The sequence below is a fragment of the Camelina sativa genome, chromosome 20, assembly GCF_030686135.1.
Source record: "Camelina sativa cultivar CO46 ecotype springtype chromosome 20, ASM3068613v1".
NCBI lineage: Eukaryota > Viridiplantae > Streptophyta > Magnoliopsida > Brassicales > Brassicaceae > Camelina > Camelina sativa.
The window spans coordinates 5838225-5859122 of record NC_141899.1 but is presented as its reverse complement, the minus strand read 5'-3'; the positions used below and the strand labels follow the sequence as shown (position 1 = coordinate 5859122).

At 39.6% G+C, this 20898-nt stretch overlaps 5 protein-coding genes, 1 non-coding gene and 1 pseudogene across 10 annotated transcripts; 1 reads left to right on the top strand and 6 right to left on the bottom strand.

Moving 5' to 3' along the window:
- Positions 1 to 23: 23 nt before the first annotated feature.
- Positions 24 to 762, bottom strand: LOC104769637 (glutaredoxin-C8). Its single transcript, XM_010493897.2, has one exon. The coding sequence runs from the start codon at positions 656 to 658 to the stop codon at positions 239 to 241; it is 420 nt and encodes a 139-aa protein (XP_010492199.1). The 5' UTR covers positions 659 to 762; the 3' UTR covers positions 24 to 238.
- A 5862-nt stretch (positions 763 to 6624) lies between these two features.
- Positions 6625 to 8100, bottom strand: LOC147918494 (uncharacterized). Its single transcript, XM_087503550.1, has one exon. The coding sequence runs from the start codon at positions 8098 to 8100 to the stop codon at positions 6625 to 6627; it is 1476 nt and encodes a 491-aa protein (XP_087359676.1).
- A 933-nt stretch (positions 8101 to 9033) lies between these two features.
- LOC104769635 (aspartokinase 2, chloroplastic) lies at positions 9034 to 13084 on the bottom strand. 4 transcript variants are annotated; one of them, XR_015592059.1, is made up of 14 exons: positions 12687 to 13084; positions 11733 to 12222; positions 11556 to 11638; positions 11411 to 11451; positions 11117 to 11271; positions 10814 to 10963; positions 10561 to 10656; positions 10359 to 10475; positions 10170 to 10284; positions 9993 to 10085; positions 9789 to 9911; positions 9592 to 9708; positions 9439 to 9501; positions 9034 to 9331 (listed from the first exon to the last, which is right to left on the bottom strand). XR_015592059.1 is itself a non-coding variant. In XM_010493896.3 (14 exons), exons 2-14 carry the CDS (start codon positions 12126 to 12128, stop codon positions 9245 to 9247), a joined length of 1641 nt encoding a protein of 546 aa, XP_010492198.1. In that variant the 5' UTR covers positions 12129 to 12230; positions 12687 to 13026; the 3' UTR covers positions 9034 to 9244. The 4 variants fall into 4 exon arrangements, 2 of the variants coding, with proteins under 2 accessions (XP_010492198.1, XP_010492197.1); XR_015592060.1 differs by having other exon boundaries at positions 11733 to 12230; positions 12687 to 12915; XM_010493896.3 differs by having other exon boundaries at positions 10165 to 10284; positions 11733 to 12230; positions 12687 to 13026.
- A 52-nt stretch (positions 13085 to 13136) lies between these two features.
- Positions 13137 to 14884, bottom strand: LOC104769634 (U3 small nucleolar RNA-associated protein 18 homolog pseudogene; annotated as a pseudogene). The gene has a single exon (XR_015592061.1). The product of XR_015592061.1 is annotated as a U3 small nucleolar RNA-associated protein 18 homolog pseudogene (transcript).
- On the top strand, positions 13175 to 17685 carry LOC104769633 (mitochondrial phosphate carrier protein 3, mitochondrial). Its single transcript, XM_010493893.2, has 6 exons — positions 13175 to 15835; positions 16167 to 16528; positions 16626 to 16669; positions 16771 to 16985; positions 17077 to 17201; positions 17291 to 17685. The coding sequence occupies exons 1-6, from the start codon at positions 15500 to 15502 to the stop codon at positions 17352 to 17354; spliced, it is 1146 nt and encodes a 381-aa protein (XP_010492195.1). The 5' UTR covers positions 13175 to 15499; the 3' UTR covers positions 17355 to 17685.
- Positions 17686 to 17824: 139 nt separating this feature from the next.
- On the bottom strand, positions 17825 to 17897 carry TRNAK-CUU (transfer RNA lysine (anticodon CUU)). Its single transcript has one exon. It is a non-coding gene; the product is annotated as a tRNA-Lys (tRNA).
- An 804-nt stretch (positions 17898 to 18701) lies between these two features.
- Positions 18702 to 20421, bottom strand: LOC104769632 (uncharacterized). Its single transcript, XM_087503366.1, has 5 exons — positions 19988 to 20421; positions 19600 to 19698; positions 19399 to 19507; positions 19207 to 19278; positions 18702 to 18975 (listed from the first exon to the last, which is right to left on the bottom strand). Exons 1-5 carry the CDS (start codon positions 20167 to 20169, stop codon positions 18856 to 18858), a joined length of 582 nt encoding a protein of 193 aa, XP_087359492.1. The 5' UTR covers positions 20170 to 20421; the 3' UTR covers positions 18702 to 18855.
- Positions 20422 to 20898: the final 477 nt, after the last annotated feature.

Sequence of the window (20898 nt, the reverse complement as noted above, 5' to 3'; positions counted from 1 at the left end):
GAGAAACAAAGCTAATTTGAGAATTTAGTAAACACATACTTTTTATATATTAGTGTGCTTAAGGATAGACAAAGAGCTTAAGCTTAAAACAAACGCACCACTCTTCTCTCTCACTGTCACTACTAATTCATCGACACTAGAATTAAACCTACGAGGGGTTTTTTTTTTGTCCTCAAACACCAAAGAAAGTAAAGAAAAAAAAAAAGGAAAGGTTGGATCGGAGGATGATGGGATCTCGTCAGAGCCAGAGAGCGCCAGCATTTTTGAGAAGAGGGACGAGTGAGCCATTGATATGTGAAGCCATCACTCTCTCCATTGATCCTACCATCTTCCCTCCGATGAACACAACTGGTAGTCCCCCCGGAGTAGCAGCGCCACCGCTAGAGCAGCCGACGAGACGAAGGAGAGCACGGTGGATCTCAGCGCCGTTAGGGTGGAGGTCAAGCTCGTGGACAGCGGGGCTGACTCCCATCCCACGGAACAGACGCTTGATAGCGTGGCACATGCAGCACGTGCTCATGCTGAATATAACCACCGCATTCTCTGCTGCCATTGACTCTATCTTCGCCAGTGTCTCTGACGGAAACACATTCATCATGTTGTTCACCTTACCGTTGTTGTAGGACACCGACCCTCGAGTTTCTGTTTTGTATTGCATTTTGTATTCTTAGAGAGAAAGAAGAGGAGAGAGTGTGTGACTTGGTTGGGGAGAGAGTGAAAGAGAGATAGAATGTGTTGTATGATGAGTTGGTTGAGGGGGAGAGTGAGAGGCATGCATACTATTTATACAAGGTGAATTTCTAAATTAATTGGTAGTTTTATTTTATTTTTAAATGATGATAGCAAAGTTATTGATGTGATAGACATGGAACATGGTTTGTAGCTTTTGTTATGATATATAGGATGATATTTTTATAGAGATATTTAATATTCTTAGAAAAATTTACAACAATATAGAAGTTAGAATAATTAAACTTCAGTTATATATAGGTAAGTAGAATATTAAGGGAATTGTTGGTAATGGATATCTATCCTTCTTGTCGGCTTTTCCTGTAGTAATATCTTACAAAGTTACACTAGCTAGCTAGTGTTTGTCTGCAAAATTGGTCCAATATAAGCAAAATAAAAATGGTCCAATATTGCATATATAAAAATGTATAAATGGTCCAATATATATGTATATTTTATGGAGACGCGCCGAATAATAAATTTGATGCTGCCAACATTATGTGAGCAAGTCGTAACGCAGAGATGAGGTCGAATGTTTGGATATGGCCGGTGGTTTGCCATTATATTCCATAATTCACTTTATGCTAAAAATCCTCTAATCCATTTCTATAAACAAGCTACTTATAAAACCATTATCAATATGATCATAAAAGGAGTGGAATATATATATTTTTGAGATTGTAATCCAATTAGCATCTCACATATGTAGCGCTATAAACATATGCGTAGTAGATATACAAGCTGGAATATATTTTTTGGTAATCAAGATCGAATTTTTCGTAAACATATTATTCTTAGCCCATAATGGGATATATATATAGAAAATTGGCTAGTTAGTGTTTAATAAAAATAAAAAAAAGTAGTCATAAATATTCTTGGAATGAACTTTTAAAAGAGATAAGAGTTGCCACCATCGTTTACTTGCTAATGCTACCATCAGAATTATGTCAGTGTTCTTGATGCAAGGAAAAATTTACAAGTTGGCATGTGTTCTTGCCAATGCCATAGCATCTTTTTTTCATTATATAGGATTATAAAAACGTTACAAGTCCCTGTTAGGTAAAACTGTTAAAATCCATATATAGTGAGGATTGTTTGTAGAGACAAGTTAAGCAAAAGGCTGAAAAAGGAAGAAGTTGAATTTTCACAAAGTTGGTCACATGCTTTTTAGGCTTTCATGCATGCTTCTGCCTTTTGTTTCTTCTTATCTGCAAACTTGCCTTCTTGTTTCTCATGTTTGACCAACCCCTCCCCAAAAAAAAAACCCAAAAAAATAAAGCTAAAACAAAAAAGTATTATCGTTGTCAGCACAAACAACTTGTTATGAAATTATATAGGTACCAAATCTGCAATGCATAGTCACCTCGCCTCATCTTCTCATCGATTGTATATGGAGAAAAAAAATCCTTAAATTATTTATGTTTTACATCTATGTGTTAATTTTTTTTAATTAAAAATAAAAGAAAGATGCTGCTTAGAATTATTCATGTCTTTCATTTTTTTTTTGTCAACTGATTTATATTATATTAGTGGTTATGATCAAAGGAAATCCTTTGCATGTCCTTACACAGCCCTGGTATACCTCCCAAACAAACAAACAAAAGTACAGACCCTTCCCCAAATTAGCTTACTACTTCCAACCCACAATCCCAGTTTCGAAAACCTGGTTTTCACAAAAAGAATGGTTAAACCTACCTAACCACCTCATTCCCCAAAAAAAACTAAGCAGAGGATCCTACTCTCTCATCTTCGAAAACCTGTTGTAGCCACATTGGGTATCCAGACGCTACATATGACTGAATTCGACACTCACTTGTGACACTATGTGCAATGAGATAAGCTCCTCTATTAGCTTTTGGTCTTTCCACTTCCACTTTCCAAAAAGCAAACAACTTTAACAACCTTAGTAACTCTCCTGATTCGTACGCAAAAGACGGCCAAGCTTTTGGTCTCAAAACCCATCGTACTAAAGACACATCCTCCATAGCAAAAATAACTTTAGTCCTTCTATGACTGATCAAACTTTCCATAGCCCATTGTGTAACTAGAAAGCTTGCCTGATCTCTGCTTGGAACATTAGTGAACGCTCTACGACTATGCATCAACACCAGCCCATTCTCATCCCTCAGTACCCACGCCCCTCCTGCCAGTTGATTTCTTTTTGACCATGCCACTCCCACATTACACTTTACGCATAAAGTCGGTGGAGCTGAACAAACTTCTTCCTTTTCTGCAATTCTTGATGCCCGTATCAATGATTCTGGGGCCCTTACTTCTTCACTTTGTATTTCTACTCTCTTTTCTTCCCCTTCAGACTCTAGTCTCTGAGCTACAAACCATTCCTCCACATCCTCTCTAATCTTTTCAACTGATTTGGGCAGAGAAAATTGTTTTCCTTCGAAGAAAAGAATGTTTCTGTTTTTCCAAATCCTCCAAATGATCCACGGAAAGCTTCTTCTAAGCAGGAGTGGCCACAATTTATTTCCTCTGTTGACCAATAAATGGTGCATATTTGAATACACCGAACCTTTATCAAATCCAAACTCAGGCGAGGGATAATCCGATAAGGCCCAAATCTGTCTTGCTCCAATGCACTCAAACAGGACATGATTTATTGATTCACCTTCCTGACCACACGTCTGACATCTCTCATCGAGCCTCAAACCCCTCCGGTTTAGCTTGGATAACACTGGCAAAGCTCCACTCAACACTTTCCAGAGAAATACTTTTAGCTTTGGGTCCGTTTGAAGCTTCCACACCTGTTCTTTCAATACATTTAGCGAGGGCTGGATATTTGCGTCTTAATAAGCCGATTGCCTATTGATTTGCCCTGCTAACTAATAAGCTGACTTAACCGTAAAATCTCCGCTTTTATTGAGCTTCCAGACCAAAAATTCCTCCTTATCCACCACCGGTTTGTGATTTTTGATCCTTACTATATCCATTGGCAGGAAATGATATTCCAATTTGTAAACATCCCAATCTCTTCTTTCAAAGTCAATAAGATCCTTCACCCTAAGGTTTATATCTATCAGCAAATTTTTGATCCAAGGTGGTCTCATTACCTCATCTTCTACCCAAGAATCCATCCACACCTTTAATGAAACACCGTTACCAACTCTCACTTTGAGCCCTTTTTTCAGTAGGTCTCTTCCAAACAAAATACTTCTCCACCCGTATGATGGCCTTTGTCCTAGGGCGGCCTCCAAAAACGAGGAACATGGATAGTATCTCGACTTCATTAGCTTAGCAAAAGGACTATGAGGATACTGTAACAAACGCCATGCCTGCTTGGCCAATAAAGCTTGGTTGAACAAACCAATATCTCGAAACCCCATACCACCAAGATCTTTGGGTAAACAAAGTTTATCCCAACTAATCCAATGTATTTTCCGCTGCCTTTCATTTGAACTCCACCAATAGTTTGCCACTGCACTTGACAGATTAGCACAAGTGGCTTTTGGCAATTTAAAACATGACATGGCAAAAATTGGCATTGCCAAAGCTACTGATTTTATCAACACCTCCTTACCACCCATTGAAAGCATCTTAGCGTGCCACCCCGACACCTTTGCATTCAGTCTATCTTTAATATAGCTAAGCATTTCCACTTTTGAACCACTAAAGCATTCAGGCAATCCTAAATACTTACCCGCTCCTCCTTCATTTAGGATTCCCAACGTATTCTGAATCTCCAGCTTCACATTCGCTGCCACCTTATCTCCAAAAGTGATAGCCGATTTTGATTGGTTGATTTCTTGCCCAGTTTCCTTTCCATAAGCTGTAAGAATGGCTAACAGAACCTCAGCTTGCTCTACATTAGCTTTACACATGAAAAGACTATCATCTGCAAATAAAAGATGGTGTACAGCCGGTCCTTCTGCATGAAACTGAATCCCGGACAGTCTTCCTTCTCTTTGCGCTTGATTTAAAAGGTGAGTTAATCCTTCAGTACACAGAATGAACAGAGACGGGGACAAGGGGTCTCCTTGCCTTAACCCTCTTTGCGGTCTGATCAGACCATGAGGTTGATCATTGATCAGAACCGAGAACGTCACTGTAGAGACACAAAACATCACCCAATTCACCCACTTAATATGAAAGCCCAAAGCCAAAAGCAGCGATCTGAGATAACTCCACTCAACTCTATCATATGCGTTTGACATGTCAGTCTTGATAGCCATATATTCTGTGGAAATGCCTGAATGCGCATGCAAGCTATGTACTACCTCATGAGCCACCAAAATGTTATCCGATATTAACCTTTCAGGTACAAACGCTGTTTGTGTCTCAGACACAATGTGGGGAAGCATCGGTTGAAGCCGTTTGACCATGATTTTTGATATCACCTTGTAAAGCACAGAGCATAGACTTATCGGTCTAAGATCTTTCATCAAGCTCGGATGTGGTACCTTTGGTAACAGACACAAATGTGTGTAATTCCATTCTTCCGGAAAAACACCTTCTTCAAAAAACAACACCACCTCTTTGGTCACCTACTGTCCCACTATGTTCCAGAAATGTTGGAAAAACATCGCTGACATTCGATCAGGCCCCGGTGCCTTTGCTGGATTTATGGAGAACAAAGCCTCTTTCACTTCCTCTTTTGAAACAGAATTGATAAGCTGTTCATTCATCTCCTCCGAAACCTTGCTTGGCATACCCGTAAACTCATTTGCAAAGGTAACCGGATTAGATGTAGTAAGGATTGAAAATAATCCACAGCTACCCCTCCTTTAGCTGCTTCTGATCTCTGCTCATCCCCATTACCATCCACCAGAAAATCAATCCTCAATCTTGATCTGTTTTCTTTCACCGAAGCATGAAAGAACTTTGAGTTTCTATTCCCGCTTTTTAACCATTTGAATCTACTTCGCTGTCTCCAAAACTCTTCTTCCTCTCTATACGCCTCCGCCAGTTCCCTTTTCAGTCTAAAAACCATCCCACGTCTTGGAAACGAAGATGATTGCTCCTGCTCGAGTGCTTTTTGTAACTGATTTATAGCCTCTCTAGCATTAAGCGAATTTGTCTTTTTCCAATTACTAAGAGCTCGCCTGCATAGTCTTAGTCTCTGGGTCACCTTCATTTCATTTCCTCTTGTGTTAGTTCCCCAAGCTTGGAGGATTGCCTCATCTACCAAAGGTTTTCCAAGAATTCTTCTATCCAATCGAAACTGTCCTTTATACTCCTCACTAGAAGCCATTAGCTTCAACAAAACCGGTCTATGATCTGACCCTCTCATTTCCAGAAACGATTGATTTGAAGATGGGAACTGGTTAAACCATGCCTTGTTCCCGAATGCCCTGTCCAAACGACTTTGAATCCACAAATCATATCGTTTTCCTGCCCATGTGTATCCATTTCCTTGGCTTGACAGCTCCTCCATATCACACACATTTAACATATCCGCAAACGGTTTGAAAAGAGACTCACATCTTCTGGGTCCTCCCAGCTTTTCCCCATTATGAAGAATATCATTAAAGTCTCCTACCATACACCAGTTCTCTTTACGCCCCACTCCAAGCCAACTCAATCTTTCCCAAATTTCCTTTCTGTTCTTAAATACCGGATCACCATATACACACGACACAAAGAAAGAAAAAACTCCAAAGTGAACTTGCAAATCCATCAGATTCTTATCTACAAACTTTATATCCACCTTCACCCCGCTTTTTATGAACAGAGCCAACCCACCACTTTTACCGATTGGTTCCACCGTGAAAACCCTCTCATAACCCAGCCATACTGGTAAATCCACTAGAACATCCCTATTATGCATCGTTTCCATCAAGAACAACATCTCAGGGAAATGTTTTTTACGCATTTCCTCAAGATGGTGAATTGTCAAGTCTTGAGACCGTCCCAAGCCTTGACAATTCCAACTGATCAGGCTCATTACGCATTGGGCAATCCCTCATGCGGGATTACCTTTAAGCGGTTCAGCTTGGATTGCTTTGCAGCGCTTGTACCCTCATTAGCTGCTTTTCTTTTCTCCTTTTCACCAATAGTTACACCGAGCTTCCTTATTTGGGAACTTCCAGCCACTAAAGTCCCCAATGGTTTAGCTTTCCTAGTGCTCTTGGGTGGTCTTTTTCTTGCTTTCCCTTGCACAGGCTTAATCCCGGAAGATCCAGACCCAGTTTCAAAGAATCCAGACCTAAAACCCGTCGAATTAACCTGGAAAGGCTGAGAAAGAGCTAGGAAATTGGCTGGATTCTCCATATAAATATCACTGTTCTTGTCCATACTCCACCCTGTATCCCCTTCCTCTGAACTATGAATCTTCTCTCTGATTGAAACACCTCTCTTTCCAATTGATGTTTGCAGATTCATTCCCGTTTCTTCATAACTGAAAACTCGCCCTTTTTCTTTGTTTAGATCCATATGCATCAGAGGCATATGTTCTAGCCTCAGCACTGATTTCTGCAGTATGGGATCCTTCTCGACCTCCCTTACTGACTTTCTGACTTTATCAATCTTCCACTGCCTTTCTGATTCATTTGAAACTATCAAATACTGTCTCATCCCCTCTAGTACTTCGGCAGCTATTTTTGGTCGACCTGTAGCTCCATCCACTCCAACTTGATCCTCTCTTAACACCCCGTATAAGGGATCTGATTCCTTAATAACCAGAGGTTTGGTTCTCGGAACTACTGGTAAACCCCTTCTTCGTGCACTCGCTGCATCTTCCCTCTCTTTTATAAGCAAGGGACAATAGTCTTTTTCATGAGTTAAACGCTGGCAATTGTAACATCTCTTTTGAATACGCTCATACTGAAACCTTACCACTGCCGTACCCCCCTTTGGTAGATTAATCTCCTTTGTTCTCCTCAAAGGTCTCGACACATCAAACAGAATTTTAACTCTTACAAACTCTTGAAGCTGAGGTTGCTCCGGGTCAAAAGCCACTTCCATCACTTGCCCAACTAATTCTCCTAGGGCCGTTATTGCTTTCTTTGTGTAATAATTGATTGGAATATTCCAAATCTGAACCCACACCAGAATTAATTGCAGGTAATTATTTTCCGGCGGCTCCTCAACCCACCGCTCTATAGCTATAGACCACTCATTAAAAGTATGGGCTCCCTTGTTTAGCACATCTTGTAGATCATATTCCGAGTCGAATATAAATTGAAACTTTTCACTAGTAAGCGCTATCCCTCGGACTCGCCCCTTCTTTTGCCACTTCCTTGGCATATTTCGCACCAACCTATTCATTGGCTGACTTCGAGGATTCAACAACCTTCCCACCAAACTGAGACCATTTCTCACCGTCGAGGAATACTCCGGTAGATCTGGCATATCGAACGGCACCTCCTCTTCCTCTTCCAGCGACATAGCCATCAACGCTTTGTCCATCGCCGAAGACATCTTTTCAGATCTGTTCTTAAACACACCCCTCAAGAACCCTTAAAGTTGCACAAACCCTAAACTCTTCTCTAGATTTCGAGTTAAACGCTCACTTAACACAATAAACTGGTTGGATTTACTACTAATGTAAACGTGTTTTTTCCACTGAAAGCTCCCTTCTCAAGTGTAGACAAAGACTCTAACCGAGAAAGAAGGTCTTAAGCCCAAAAAAGGGAAACAGATATTTTGCGCTCCTAAACAGACAAAGACTCTAACATACTAAGAGCATATTATTCATGTCTTTCATATATGTATTAAAAAAAAGGAGGATGGCTTAAGATTGAAGTGAGTCCGAAGAGTTATATGTCCCTTCATATAAACTAGATTTGGTGTATAAACTAAAGCTGATTCAGTCTAAACTAAATCTAAATTCTTTGCCCTTAAAAGATAATAAAATAAAAACATAAACTAAAACAATCTTTGAAGGGATTGTGTTTGTCGGACCACTTTTTTGTTTTCTATTAAAAAAAAAAATTGGAAGGCCGTTACAGTCATAGAAGAAGGGTCTTACGTAACAGATATCATCAGATGTGTATTTCTCGTTGACTGGGACTGGTCGGTCGGATATAACCCTGGTCAAGTAACTGATCATATGCTTTTCAGGAAGGGTATTCTCGGTGTCATCACAAATTGTTTACATACTACTTTCAAAGCCTGCACTTTGAATTCCCACTTTTTTACATTCCCTATTTCTTGATTTTTTTTTTCTCTACACTGATTAATTGTATGTGGCTATACTTACACTTTCATGATTGAATTGTATTTTGGAAGGTAAAAAAATATTACTTAAGGAACATAGTTTATGAAAGTTGGTTTTTTTTGTGTCAAAATTAAGAAAACTACATCCTAAACCCATAAAATCTTAAGCCCTACAAAGCTGAAAGGTTTATTTCATTAATTGCAAAAGATTTTAACCTATTTATGATTCAAGGTTTTGCTCAAGTTATGTTATTGTATTACAACCAAGTCAAGAACTACAAACAACAATAATGAGAACAAGAATGTGAAAAAAGTTGTTCCAAGTCTTGTCACATTCTTAGTAATTGAACTACACGTACATAAGTAGAGTTGTAGGAGTGGCATGGTGCTGTTCTTCTGTGTTGCACTACGAAGCGGTCTCAAAGAAGGCGGAGTGGAGAGCCCTCACACATTGCTCTGCCTCTTCATCATTCACTATCAATGAGATGTTTACCTGACACACAAAAACATCTCCCATTCATCATATAACTATAACAGTATCCATTTTACAATATTTATATTCATCACTATATGTATTCACATGTAGCAGCAAATTTTAACCTTAGATGCACCCTGCGAGATCATCTGCACATTCACTCCATTGCTTCTAAGTACTTGGAACACCTGTTTTGTTGTTCATTCCATTCCCATTAACTTAAAAATTTAAAACTTCGAGTTCAAAAGACCAACACAAGACAGGTTACTCTCACTAACCTTCTCTAATATGAGTGAGGATTTCTGAACATTTCCTATCAAAGAGATGATTGATCTGCGCTGAAGCAGTTTCACAACAGCAATCTTCTCTAGCTCTTCTACCAAATTATCCAGTTCCTGTTTACACCCAATCATTTTAGTAATACTACATATGACTCTCACAAAAGAAACAATGTATCAAAGTAAAAGAGTCTTACATTAGTCCTCTGGATTAACTCTCTACCCCAGAGCTTTGCTGGATCCAATGTCAATGATATACTAACTTCACTTGTTGCTACAACATCGACCGATATGCCTAAATCTTCAAATGTGGTAAACACCTGCACACGAGAAAGTGTGCATGTTTGCAGTGAGATATTAAACACAATCGAACAAAGATATCATTATCCAATTATGTTTACCTTGGCAAGGAAACCATATTGGCCAAGCATACGGGTGCTCGCTATGTCCAACATGGTCACGTTACGTTTCAGAACAATGCTTGTCAGCACAGCCTATAAGCAATTGAATGAGGGAGAAGGGGTCATTGATGTTTTGATACAACAAGTTTTATAACACATTTGTTTCACGAACCTTACTCATGTCTCTTGATCTGGTGATGACAGTTCCTGGAGCGGTGGGGTTGTATGAGTTCTTAACCCTCACAGGAATGTCACCGTCTCTTGCTGGCCTCATAGACAGTGGATGCAACACCTGCAACGGAAGACGAATATGCTCAGCCATCAGAAGGAGAAGAACTCATCAGCAGAGATAATCTACGAGATTACCTGGGCGCCAAAGTATGCAAGCTCAGCTGCCTCATCGAATGTCAAGTATGGAACAGACTGAGCTCCAGAATATATGTTAGGATCACAAGTCAAAACTCCATCTACATCTTTCCAAACCTGCACCAGATTTTTAAAAATAAGAAATCTTTGCTTAACAAACTTCCATCTTCATGATGAAATATTGGCTAAACCCATCAATTACCTGAATTTCCCGTAGTCCTAACGCTTTCCCAATCGTTGTAGCCGTCAAATCACTACCACCCCTACCCAACGTAGTTATAGCACAAGATCTCCATCCCTGCAGAAACACATACATAGGCGAGACTGAAGGACACAATAAGCAAAACAGCTTTGTGCAAAAGCCATTTTAATATATAGAATACATGAAAATCAGAGTTCTGTACTACATGTTTTTCGATCCACGGAATAACAAAAACAGTCAGAAAAATGTAAACCTTTCCGAGGAAGCCAGTAACAACAGGGACTGCATTTTCCTTGCTCCAGTCACCAACTAGTGTTTTTGACACGGCAGGGTATGTTGCCTCAAGTATATCAGCATTTGTAAAATCGTCTGTTGTAATAACTCCGATCTCAAATGCATCATACTGCCAACAACAAGCGAACAACTCATCAAGTCATGAATCAAACTTATGATGAGTACATAGCATTCTCAAGTTTCTTTAATCTGTCTGACGAGAACTGCAATTATATATAGTGTCAAGGTAATGCTAGGACCAGGGTGTTATAAAGCAACATACTTGACGTGCTTTGTGGCCAATTTTATTGAGATACGCAGAGAAAAGCCTTGTGGACATGCACTCTCCAAATGAAACCAAGTAGTCCCTTGTACGTAAGGTTAACTCTTTCATCATTGATATGCCTTTGAGAAGCTGGTGTAGTCCCTCTAAGTGCTCTACAAATGGATTAACCAGAAAAAAATAGATTCAGAAACGAAAAAAAAATCAACTGAAAGAGCAAAGAAATATTCTTAAACTATAAAAGGAGAAATGGTCGATAATTCAAGCATCCAGAAAGAGAAATAAGGCACTTACTTTCAATAACCGCTGTTTCCACTCCAAGCTCATGAGCAGTTCTGGACACAGAGAATTTTATTTCCCATGAGAATAAGGCTAAATTTGGACTGTGAAAACTAAATAAACAATCATATACACATGAGAAAACAGTATTTTCTTTAACCTTAAATGGAGTTCTTTTATAAAGTTCAATTCTTCAATACTTTCTACGTTAGTGACACCGCATGTAACAGCCTTCTCTCCAGCCTAATAAAAGCGAGAAGCCAAGAAACTAATTAACTCTACCACTAAAAGAAAAATCATATGAAAGAAGTAGGAAAGAGTAATATTGTTATATTACCTTCAGAAGTGTATTAGTCGTCTTTCCCATTGCTGATAGCACAATAACGGGCCTCTCATCTGGAAAGCTGAGTACAAGATTGGCCACTTCTTTCATCCTCTCTGCTGACGCCACTGATGACCCCCCAAATTTCATTACACATGTCAAGTCTTTGCCAGTTCCGCTTGAATTACATGTCTCGGTCTCTTTTCTTTCAAGCAAATCAACTCTTACAGCTTCACAACTAACTCTCAAAGCTAAATTCCTACAAGAATGCTCAACGTTTCTAAAGACTGCACAACAACTAGAGGCCAAGGTAACTGAATTACTAATCCCCTTTGAGCCAAACTCAAGCCTCTTTGAACTTAAAGCAAGCCCTGGAGCTTTCACTCCGTACAACTGCAATGAAGCCGTCATTACTCAGTAGTGTGAAGCTTTGCTGAATTCTAAGAGACTTGAGTGTTGTGATCTCGACAAATGGTACAGCTGTGATTGTTCACTGTGGGAAAACCTGCAGCTCTCAAAGAATAAGAAGAAGAAAACGATTAGGTCTTTCTCAAGGGATCTAAATATATAAAGGTTAGGAATGAGGTAGTGAACTCTGTAAAAGGAATGATTATGAAAAAACTTTATTCAACAAATTGATACAATGCATGTTGACTAATGGAGACAAAAGATGGATACTTTCCAATGAAAAATCAAACAACCCATACCATAAAAGAGGAACACTTGTAAAGTTCTTTTGAAGGAGTCATCAAACCCAAATGGATCTGTTATAAATTTCAGTTTAACAAAGAAGAATGTGTAGCATTTAAACCAGAAAATGTGTAATTTGCTTCTTTCATCACTCAAATGCAAGAAATGATGAATCATTTGAGAAATTGAAATAGAAACTAGCAAAAAAGAGACGATCGTAATAAAGAACAAAACCCAGAGCAACCAAAAAAGAAGTCGTCGAATTATAGAGATTAGTACCTAAAATGGATCAGCGTGTAAAAAAAGTTTCGAGCTTTCCTCTAGATTTCCTTCGGACACAGCTGAAACGACCGGTCGGATTCGCCGGCCAGGCTCCGAAGGAAATAAATGTTTTGCTTTATTTGGGATGGGTTTAAGAAGTGAAAATGCGGCTTAAGAGTTAAGAGTTAAGAGTTAAGACATAATTAGACTTTTAGAGGACGTGAGAGAGATACTGCTTTGTTTGCCCTTGTCACAGAATATACGGTCCAGATTCAATCTCTAAATCGAGATACCCTTTCAGCTTTGGGTAAGCCACTATAATTTGTTTTGGTGTGTTAATAAGTGCAACAATGTCGACATCTTTCTTTTTCTCCTGCATTTTTTTTTGAGATTGGTACCAACCACAAGTGTTGTTGATGTTGACAAAAACGTGAAAAAAGAAAGACTTTAGCCCCACTCGATTCCAAGAATCCGAAAGAAAAATCTTCATTATCGTAAAAATGGATATAGGAAAATTGATAACATAAAAAGAGTAGCACTGCGACAAAAGTAAAAGACACAACAAATTCCAAATCTGTCCTTCAAGCATTCTGGTAATGATGCAGTTTGTACAGCAAAACTTTTCCGGCAGCGTTTCCCATAGCCATGAAACCACTTCCGGGGCTAAAGTCTAGGCAGCGAGGGTAATGCATTGTGCTGTTTGGTGGTGGCCAGTTTGAGAAGACGGTTAGGGATGGAACATGGACCAGCTTTATGCTGTTTTTGTTCATCGTTGAGACTATAGCTAGAATCTGAGCATCATGGTTGAACTTCATGAAATCTATGTTGGAAGTGAGATTGTCCACTGTCTTTATCGGCTTTCTCTTGCCTCCCATAAACTCAGATTTCTTGTAAATGTTCACGATCCCTCTGTCTGTTCCAGAGGCAAACAATGCTCCGTTTAGTGAACTGCAAAGAGAGGTGCCACATGTGCTGCCTTCATCTACTCCCTTGTATAAGCATTTCATTGTTCTCAGATCCCACTCGTATACTTGCCCATCGCCTCCTGAGCTCAGTAACTGTTTCCCATCATCACTGAATGCTAAGGACCTGACTGAACCATTCATCTTTAGGGTTCCCGTCAGCTCTTTTGTTTTTGTTGACACAAGTAAGATGTAACCTTCGTTACCCACAAAAGCTATGGTGTTAGAGTCTTGTGACACCTCGAACTGTTCCAAGCTTTTCTCCTCTCTACCAACCAAAGGGCCAATCTTGTCAAACTTTGCCTTCTCCAAATCAAAGCTGTAAAAGAACTTTCTTCTTCCGGAGACAATGACCTGAGAGCCATTGGGCAAGAAAGCTGCTTTACGAATAGGACAATCCTCAAGAAATATGCTCTGGATCTTAGTGTTCCTCTTTCCATCAATCTGGAAAAACCTTAACCGTCGATCCAATCCAGCAGTGAGCAGCAGCTGAGCGTTTTGATGGAAGTGGACAGAGTTTATTGGGCCACTTGAAGGATCTGCTGCATTGGCATCCACGAGCTTTGAGTATTCAAGACGACCAGCACAAAGCTTGTTACCAGTCTTCAACACAAGATCTTCATTTGTTCGGAGGATATCATCAACTCCTCCATCCAGGGTATCATCATCATCTGAAGACTCACCATCAATGATTTGTGAATCTGGCCGAGCCCAATCAGTTCCAGGGTTTAGCTTAGCATGATGAGCCCTCAGCCTAGCAATATACTCAGACCCAGAGATCAAACCCTCATCTTCCTCTTTCCTTAGCTTCCTCAAACGGTTGACACTAGCTATATTAATGTTGATCTGTTTCTCTTCTTCATCCTCCCAAGCAGCTCCTCCCTTTCTAATTCCAACAACTTGACCACTCTCTTCATCATCATCATCATCATCATCGTGATCCAGAGTCTGACTCACAGCAGAACGGTCTACATGAAACAAAGCAGAACCATCTTCTTCTTCTACCTTACCAAAAGTAAGAGGGGAGTAGAGTGACCCGAATAAAGAATTCTCAAGATTTTTCATTTGAACAAGTTCAGATTCTTGTAGCTTCTCCTTCTCCTTCTCTGTCTCCTTCTCCGTCTTCCTTCTCTTTCCCCTAGTGTCATCATCGGACCCAGTCTCTTCCCCATCTTCAACATCTCTGTACTGTTTCTTCACCTCCTCTCTTTTATTACTCTTACTCTCCGGAGCATTCTGAGATAAGAAGCTCATCTCTCTCAATACCCACAGCTGCACAAAACAACAACAACGATAAGACTCGCATCCTAAGCTCGTTATCAATCGCAAATTAAGCCCTAATTTCAGCAAGTAATACTACAAAAGCTTACTACTTTGTGACCTAATTCATGCACAAGTTTGATTACAACGAAGAAGAAGGAAGAAAACAACTTACAACGTTGACGAGCAGAGCAGAATCGTTGTAGCCGGTTAAGTGTCGGCGAGAGAGCTGCCTCTTCTGGTTGGAGAGATTTAGGGTTTTACAAAGTTTATTTTCCCAAACAAAAAAAAATTAAAAACAAATATAAAAATGGTCGTTAAGAGTTAAGACAGCCTTTAATGGGTCAACGGGTTTTTATGTCCCTTGAAAAAGCCCATGGGCCACCAGACTGGGTAAGACTTACAGGAATAAAAAAACTAACAATGTCATTTTCGTAATTATCGCAAAAGTATATGCCCTGTTTCATGAGATTCCCATTTGCCCAATAAAAAGTCTGAGACTCCTCAGAGGTTAATATCTCCTCCTCTCATAGTCTCATTGGTCCTTTTTTGGTGTGAGATCGGCTATCAGAGACATCGCCACCGTTGCTCATTTCAAACGCCGCCGCGATGGAATCTTCAAAGAATTCTCTGATCCCTAGCTTCCTCTATTCATCATCTTCCTCGTCGCCGAGATCTTTCCTCCTCGACCAGGTTTTGAATTCCAACTCCAACGCTGCATTCGCTGAGAAATCCCCTGCTCCGGCTCCGGCCGCCGCACGTGCCTCTCCGACGACGATGCTGTCCCGGAAGAATTTCCTTATTGCGTCTCCCACGGAGCCAGGAAAAGGGATCGAGATGTATTCACCTGCTTTCTACGCCGCTTGTACCTTTGGTGGAATCCTTAGCTGTGGTCTCACTCACATGACCGTGACTCCTCTCGATCTCGTCAAGTGCAATATGCAGGTATGGAAAAACTTTAGATCCGTTAATCTTTCGTTTGTTTTCTTAGCTCTTGTTCGTGGATCTGTGTTTCTGTGTTGCTTAGGTTGGCTAGATCTAACGTTATTAGCCTTCGTTGGATAGATCCGTGATTTTGATTTGCTTATATATTGGTTTTGTGTTGGATTACATTATTTGAGGAACTGTTTGATCCATTTCCATGTTATGTATCAATCATTTCTATTTGAAAATACGTTGATCTGTTCTGAGTTGTGGTTCTTCTTACGAAATTTACTTACTTTGACGTGGTATGTGTTGGTGTTGCAACACTGATGTGATATTTTTTGCGATTCAGATTGATCCAGCGAAGTACAAGAGCATCTCGTCTGGTTTCGGAATTTTGCTGAAAGAGCAAGGAGTCAAGGGATTTTTCCGTGGATGGGTGCCTACTCTTTTGGGTTACAGTGCTCAAGGTGCCTGCAAGTTTGGATTCTACGAGTACTTTAAGAAGACTTACTCTGATCTTGCTGGACCTGAGTACACTGCCAAGTACAAGACCCTCATCTACCTTGCTGGTTCTGCTTCTGCTGAGGTTATTGCCGATGTTGCACTTTGCCCATTTGAAGCTGTCAAGGTCCGTGTTCAGACACAGCCTGGATTTGCCCGGGGAATGTCTGATGGATTTCCCAAGTTTGTCAAGTCCGAAGGTTTCGGAGGGTGAGTTTTTTCAATGCCAGTTATATTCTCTCCCTTGTCAGTTGTCACAGCTAGCCTTTTGTGTCTGAATTCTTGTTTTTTCTTTTCTTTTTTGCAGCTTGTACAAGGGTCTTGGTCCACTCTGGGGACGTCAGATTCCTTGTAAGCCTCTATTTTGCAAATTTCATTTTCTTTTTGTTTCTTGTTGTCATGAAGCATTCTTTAAAAGCAAAGTGTAATGACGATCTTTACAAATGTTGCAGACACTATGATGAAGTTTGCTTCCTTTGAGACCATTGTTGAAATGATCTACAAGTACGCAATCCCCAACCCAAAGAGTGAATGCAGCAAAGGTCTGCAACTCGGAGTGAGTTTTGCAGGAGGTTACGTTGCTGGAGTGTTCTGTGCAATCGTTTCTCATCCAGCAGACAATCTTGTGTCATTCCTCAACAATGCTAAGGGAGCAACCGTTGGAGATGTAAGTCACTATGTCTAAATACAAAAGCCGAAAGCATAGATTTCTGTTGCAGTAGGAATGATATTTAATTTTTGTAAATGAATTGTTGCAGGCTGTGAAGAAGATAGGTATGGTGGGACTGTTCACAAGGGGTCTTCCTCTTAGAATTGTTATGATCGGGACATTGACTGGAGCACAGTGGGGATTATACGATGCCTTCAAGGTGTTTGTTGGCCTGTAAGTTCCTCTCTCTCTCTCTCTTCACTTACTTCCTTAACTTGATACCATCAAAACGCAAAACTCTCAATTCTTTAAATTTGGTTCAGGCCAACCACTGGTGGTGTTGCTCCAGCTCCTGCCATCGCAGCAGTTACTGATGCCAAAGCCTAAAACAATGACGAAAAAGGGTTAGGAGTTTGATGGGGTAGGATTTTTGTTTGGAAAAATAAGAGAAACCATACGGGTAATGAGGAAGATTTGAGTAAGCTCAATCTCTTCCTGATTCGAACTTTATCATTTTTGTTTTTTGAAATTTGTGTTCCTGAATTCAGGATAGTGCTCAGTCTCTCTTTCACATACTCTCTACCTATTGTTTCTTGTCCTTTTATGTTTTGTGTTATGTAATCTTAAAAGATGAGAGGTACACACTCGAAGATAGAGAGAGTGGGCACACCCACTTACTACTTTTTTCCGGTTTCAATTAAAATTTTCATTTTGGTTACTGGTTTGTGTTTCATTTTACTCCTTTTCGAGTATCATATAAGCATCACAAATATGGAAACTGAATACTACATAAATCAATCACACGTTTTGATGCAAAATGATTAAAAACAAAAATATAAATAGAAACTTCAATGTCGCGCCCACCGTGGGGCTCGAACCCACGACCACAAGGTTAAGAGCCTTGCGCTCTACCAACTGAGCTAGACGGGCTTGGATGCTTCTTTAGAGCCAACTAGACTGATTAACGCTGTTATCTTGACGAAGAAGCACCTAATTGTACATATCCAAGGCACTCACAAAGGAAGCAGTAGCACCAGCACTTCCATTGATTATTTTAGGTTAGTTACATATGGTTAAGGTTAGTAAAATGACATTTTGAGCAAACGACTAAGGTTAGTTATCTACGAAACTTTGATAAAACATAGCCGAGCTGCAAAGCTCCACCAAACAGCTATTTATGTTGAACATATTCATATACGTTATCTGTTTGTAATACAAGACAATTTAAGTGACTTTTATGGTGTTCAAGAAATGCTCCCACAAAAGCTATTTACAAGTTTCCTAATGCTCTACTCTACTCCAACTATGTTGTTTGTAAACGTTAATGGATTGACAGAAAAACTTAAAATCCATTTAAACACAAGACTCCATGATAACAAACATAGTTCTTTGCTCACCCATTTATAACCACGCGAATAAAGCATATAACAATTTATGCAATCTCAATGGCATCAACTCAGCTCTTTCCATTTTACAAAGAGAACCGCCTATTCAACTAAAAGCCATGAAATTTTTTAACAAACGAAACTTATAAGCAAAATCATATTACTTAGCCAATAACTAGACTACGACACTTCAACAACAAGCAAAGCAAACAGGCAATCAAACTAAACAGAAGCAAACACAGCTAATAATACCAAAATATGTAATAGAGAATGCAGATAAAACCATGAAAAGCAGAAGGCAGAAACAAAATAAAAGAGACCTCCCCATAACTATGCTTTCAGAAAGCCATTACGCAAAACCAAAATAACTCTTTGAAGTGTGTGTCCTCTGCAACACCAAAATTAAAGTGTGTTCTCTAATTCTTACAAACTTTGAAACTGTGTTTAACTGCTAAACACAAGACAGCACCATGGCAGCTTTTCTCACCTTCATTTCACTAACTTTAACGCTTCTTCTTGCTGCTTGATTTTGATACGTTGGACTTAGGTGTTGCCACCAAGTATATGAACAAAACAACCATGGAGATGACGGAGACGAGTGATCCATATTTCGCTAATATCCTCTGCAAAACAATTGAAACATGGTAAGATGAGAACTGTTGTTATATTTAATAATGATTTCACAGGGAGGTGAGAATTACAAATCAAGTTACCTTGCCCTGAGATTATTTTAGCAGCATCAAGAGAAACATCCAAGACACAACACAACATAACAATGAAGAGTCAGTAATGAGAAGATGGACAAAAAAGGTGCGGAGATGATTTAAAAACAGCCCTTAAAAAATAAAAATTACCACGTCAAGCATGTTCGTTGGAGGTTTGTCAGCAAGGATGTCAAGAGGTAGTAGTGGCGTTGAGTACGCTTCCTACAGACAAGAAAACCATAATCACATAAGCAGATTTTTAGTAAAACAATACTCACTACAAGAGAAGGTAAACCTGTACCAGGAACTAAAATGAAAAAGGGGGCTTAAAAAATGGCAAACCTGTAGAGTTGGCTTGGTGGGAATGCGGAAAGTAACAACAGCAGGAGCACCATAGAAGACTCCTTTAACCTTAGCCTCCAGTTCGAAAGAGTGAGACAGGATACCTCCTCTGCACACCAAGAACCAGATTAGTGACGAAAAGGAAAAAGCTAAAAGCAGCCACTAAAACATTTTATGATTGAAGAAGAAGAAGAAACTCACGCATCAAGTCTCTCCCATGACTTAGAAGTGTTTCCATTAACAACATCAAATTTTGCTTTAACCCAGCTCTTGTCTGTTAGAGTCACATCATACACCGACCTGAGAGCAAACACCAAAACATATTCTCAACACGTTTAGCTGACATTCACGATTCTAAATCTCAAAGTCCTAACGAAATTCAAAAACCAAATCCACAATTCTGAGGAACAATGAGATCAGATCAAATGACATTTCGAATCCTAATCACCGATACACATCATTCGAATAGATCTAAGAATAGCTAATCTCCTAATTTCTACAGTAGCAAATCTATACATGCATTTATATATACACGGATCGGAAAATGAAATCGGATTAATAAAAACTAGATAAGAAGAGAGAAACTAACGAGGATCCTTGGTTGTAGATGTCGTAGGAGACGATGACACGTTCGGCGCCAGATTTGAGCCTGTTAAGAGTGGCTTTCTTGTGGACCACCATGAACGGGACTTCCGATGTCGCAAACGAGGCAGAAACAAGCATAAACACCGCCACGGCGGAGATCAGAAGCTTAGCTAGGGCGACGGCCATGGTGTTTTTGATCTTCGACGATGTAGAGTTGTTGAGCAGATGCGAAAAGCAGATCTACGAATGTTATCCTCCGCTTATAAAAAACCTCCGATGACTGATATAACAAGTATAACACTACCACACCACCACCCACAGAAAACAACCAAAAATAAAAGTCAATGATGGGCCCAATTACCTGATAATAGGCCCACTTAATACAGGCCCATACAAGTAATAAAGAAGTGTCTAATTAAAAAAATATCTAAATTTCTCGGGATCTATATATCTGTTGATCTGCTTATAAAAGGAAGATAATTATTATGTTTGCAGTACAAGAACGAAGATAACTCAACTTGTAACACACAGCCTGTCTCCTGCCACATTCTAACATGTTTCTTCTTTAACATGGTTTTATAATAAAGTCTACGCAGCTTTCAAATCTTGAAAATGTAATAATGGTTATACAAGCCAACGATTCATTCATTCAAGGACATATTGACCCCATAACAATAGAGGTTTTTGTTAGTTGTTACCATAATCTCATCTCATTTCTAATTAATATTTGGTTGGAGTGAGAAAACAGGGTAAAAAAGAGAGAAGTGGGGTTGATTTGATTCAGTTAATCGAGGGTGGGCGGGAAGGTTAAGGAAACAAGTCAACGAAAAAGTACTAAAAAAAACATAATCTAAAACAGGAGAGCCAATAGAAATAAGGCAAGTGGGATACGAATTCACAGCTTTCCATAAGAAA

Coding starts and splice junctions, on each gene's coding strand:
- LOC104769635 (XM_010493896.3), bottom strand. CDS start 12,128: ATGACGGCTTCATTGCAGTTGTACGGAGTGAAAGCTCCAGGGCTTGCT. Junction 11,639..11,732: donor CGACTAATACACTTCTGAAG/GTAATATAACAA, acceptor CGCTTTTATTAG/GCTGGAGAGAAGGCTGTTAC. Junction 11,452..11,555: donor ATAAAAGAACTCCATTTAAG/GTTAAAGAAAAT, acceptor CTCTGTGTCCAG/AACTGCTCATGAGCTTGGAG.
- LOC104769637 (XM_010493897.2), bottom strand. CDS start 658: ATGCAATACAAAACAGAAACTCGAGGGTCGGTGTCCTACAACAACGGT.
- LOC104769633 (XM_010493893.2), top strand. CDS start 15,500: ATGGAATCTTCAAAGAATTCTCTGATCCCTAGCTTCCTCTATTCATCA. Junction 16,986..17,076: donor AGGGAGCAACCGTTGGAGAT/GTAAGTCACTAT, acceptor GAATTGTTGCAG/GCTGTGAAGAAGATAGGTAT. Junction 17,202..17,290: donor TTCAAGGTGTTTGTTGGCCT/GTAAGTTCCTCT, acceptor AATTTGGTTCAG/GCCAACCACTGGTGGTGTTG.
- LOC147918494 (XM_087503550.1), bottom strand. CDS start 8,100: ATGTCTTCGGCGATGGACAAAGCGTTGATGGCTATGTCGCTGGAAGAG.
- LOC104769632 (XM_087503366.1), bottom strand. CDS start 20,169: ATGGCCGTCGCCCTAGCTAAGCTTCTGATCTCCGCCGTGGCGGTGTTT. Junction 19,279..19,398: donor CCACCAAGCCAACTCTACAG/GTTTGCCATTTT, acceptor TCTTGTCTGTAG/GAAGCGTACTCAACGCCACT. Junction 18,976..19,206: donor CAACGAACATGCTTGACGTG/GTAATTTTTATT, acceptor ATTGTTTTGCAG/AGGATATTAGCGAAATATGG.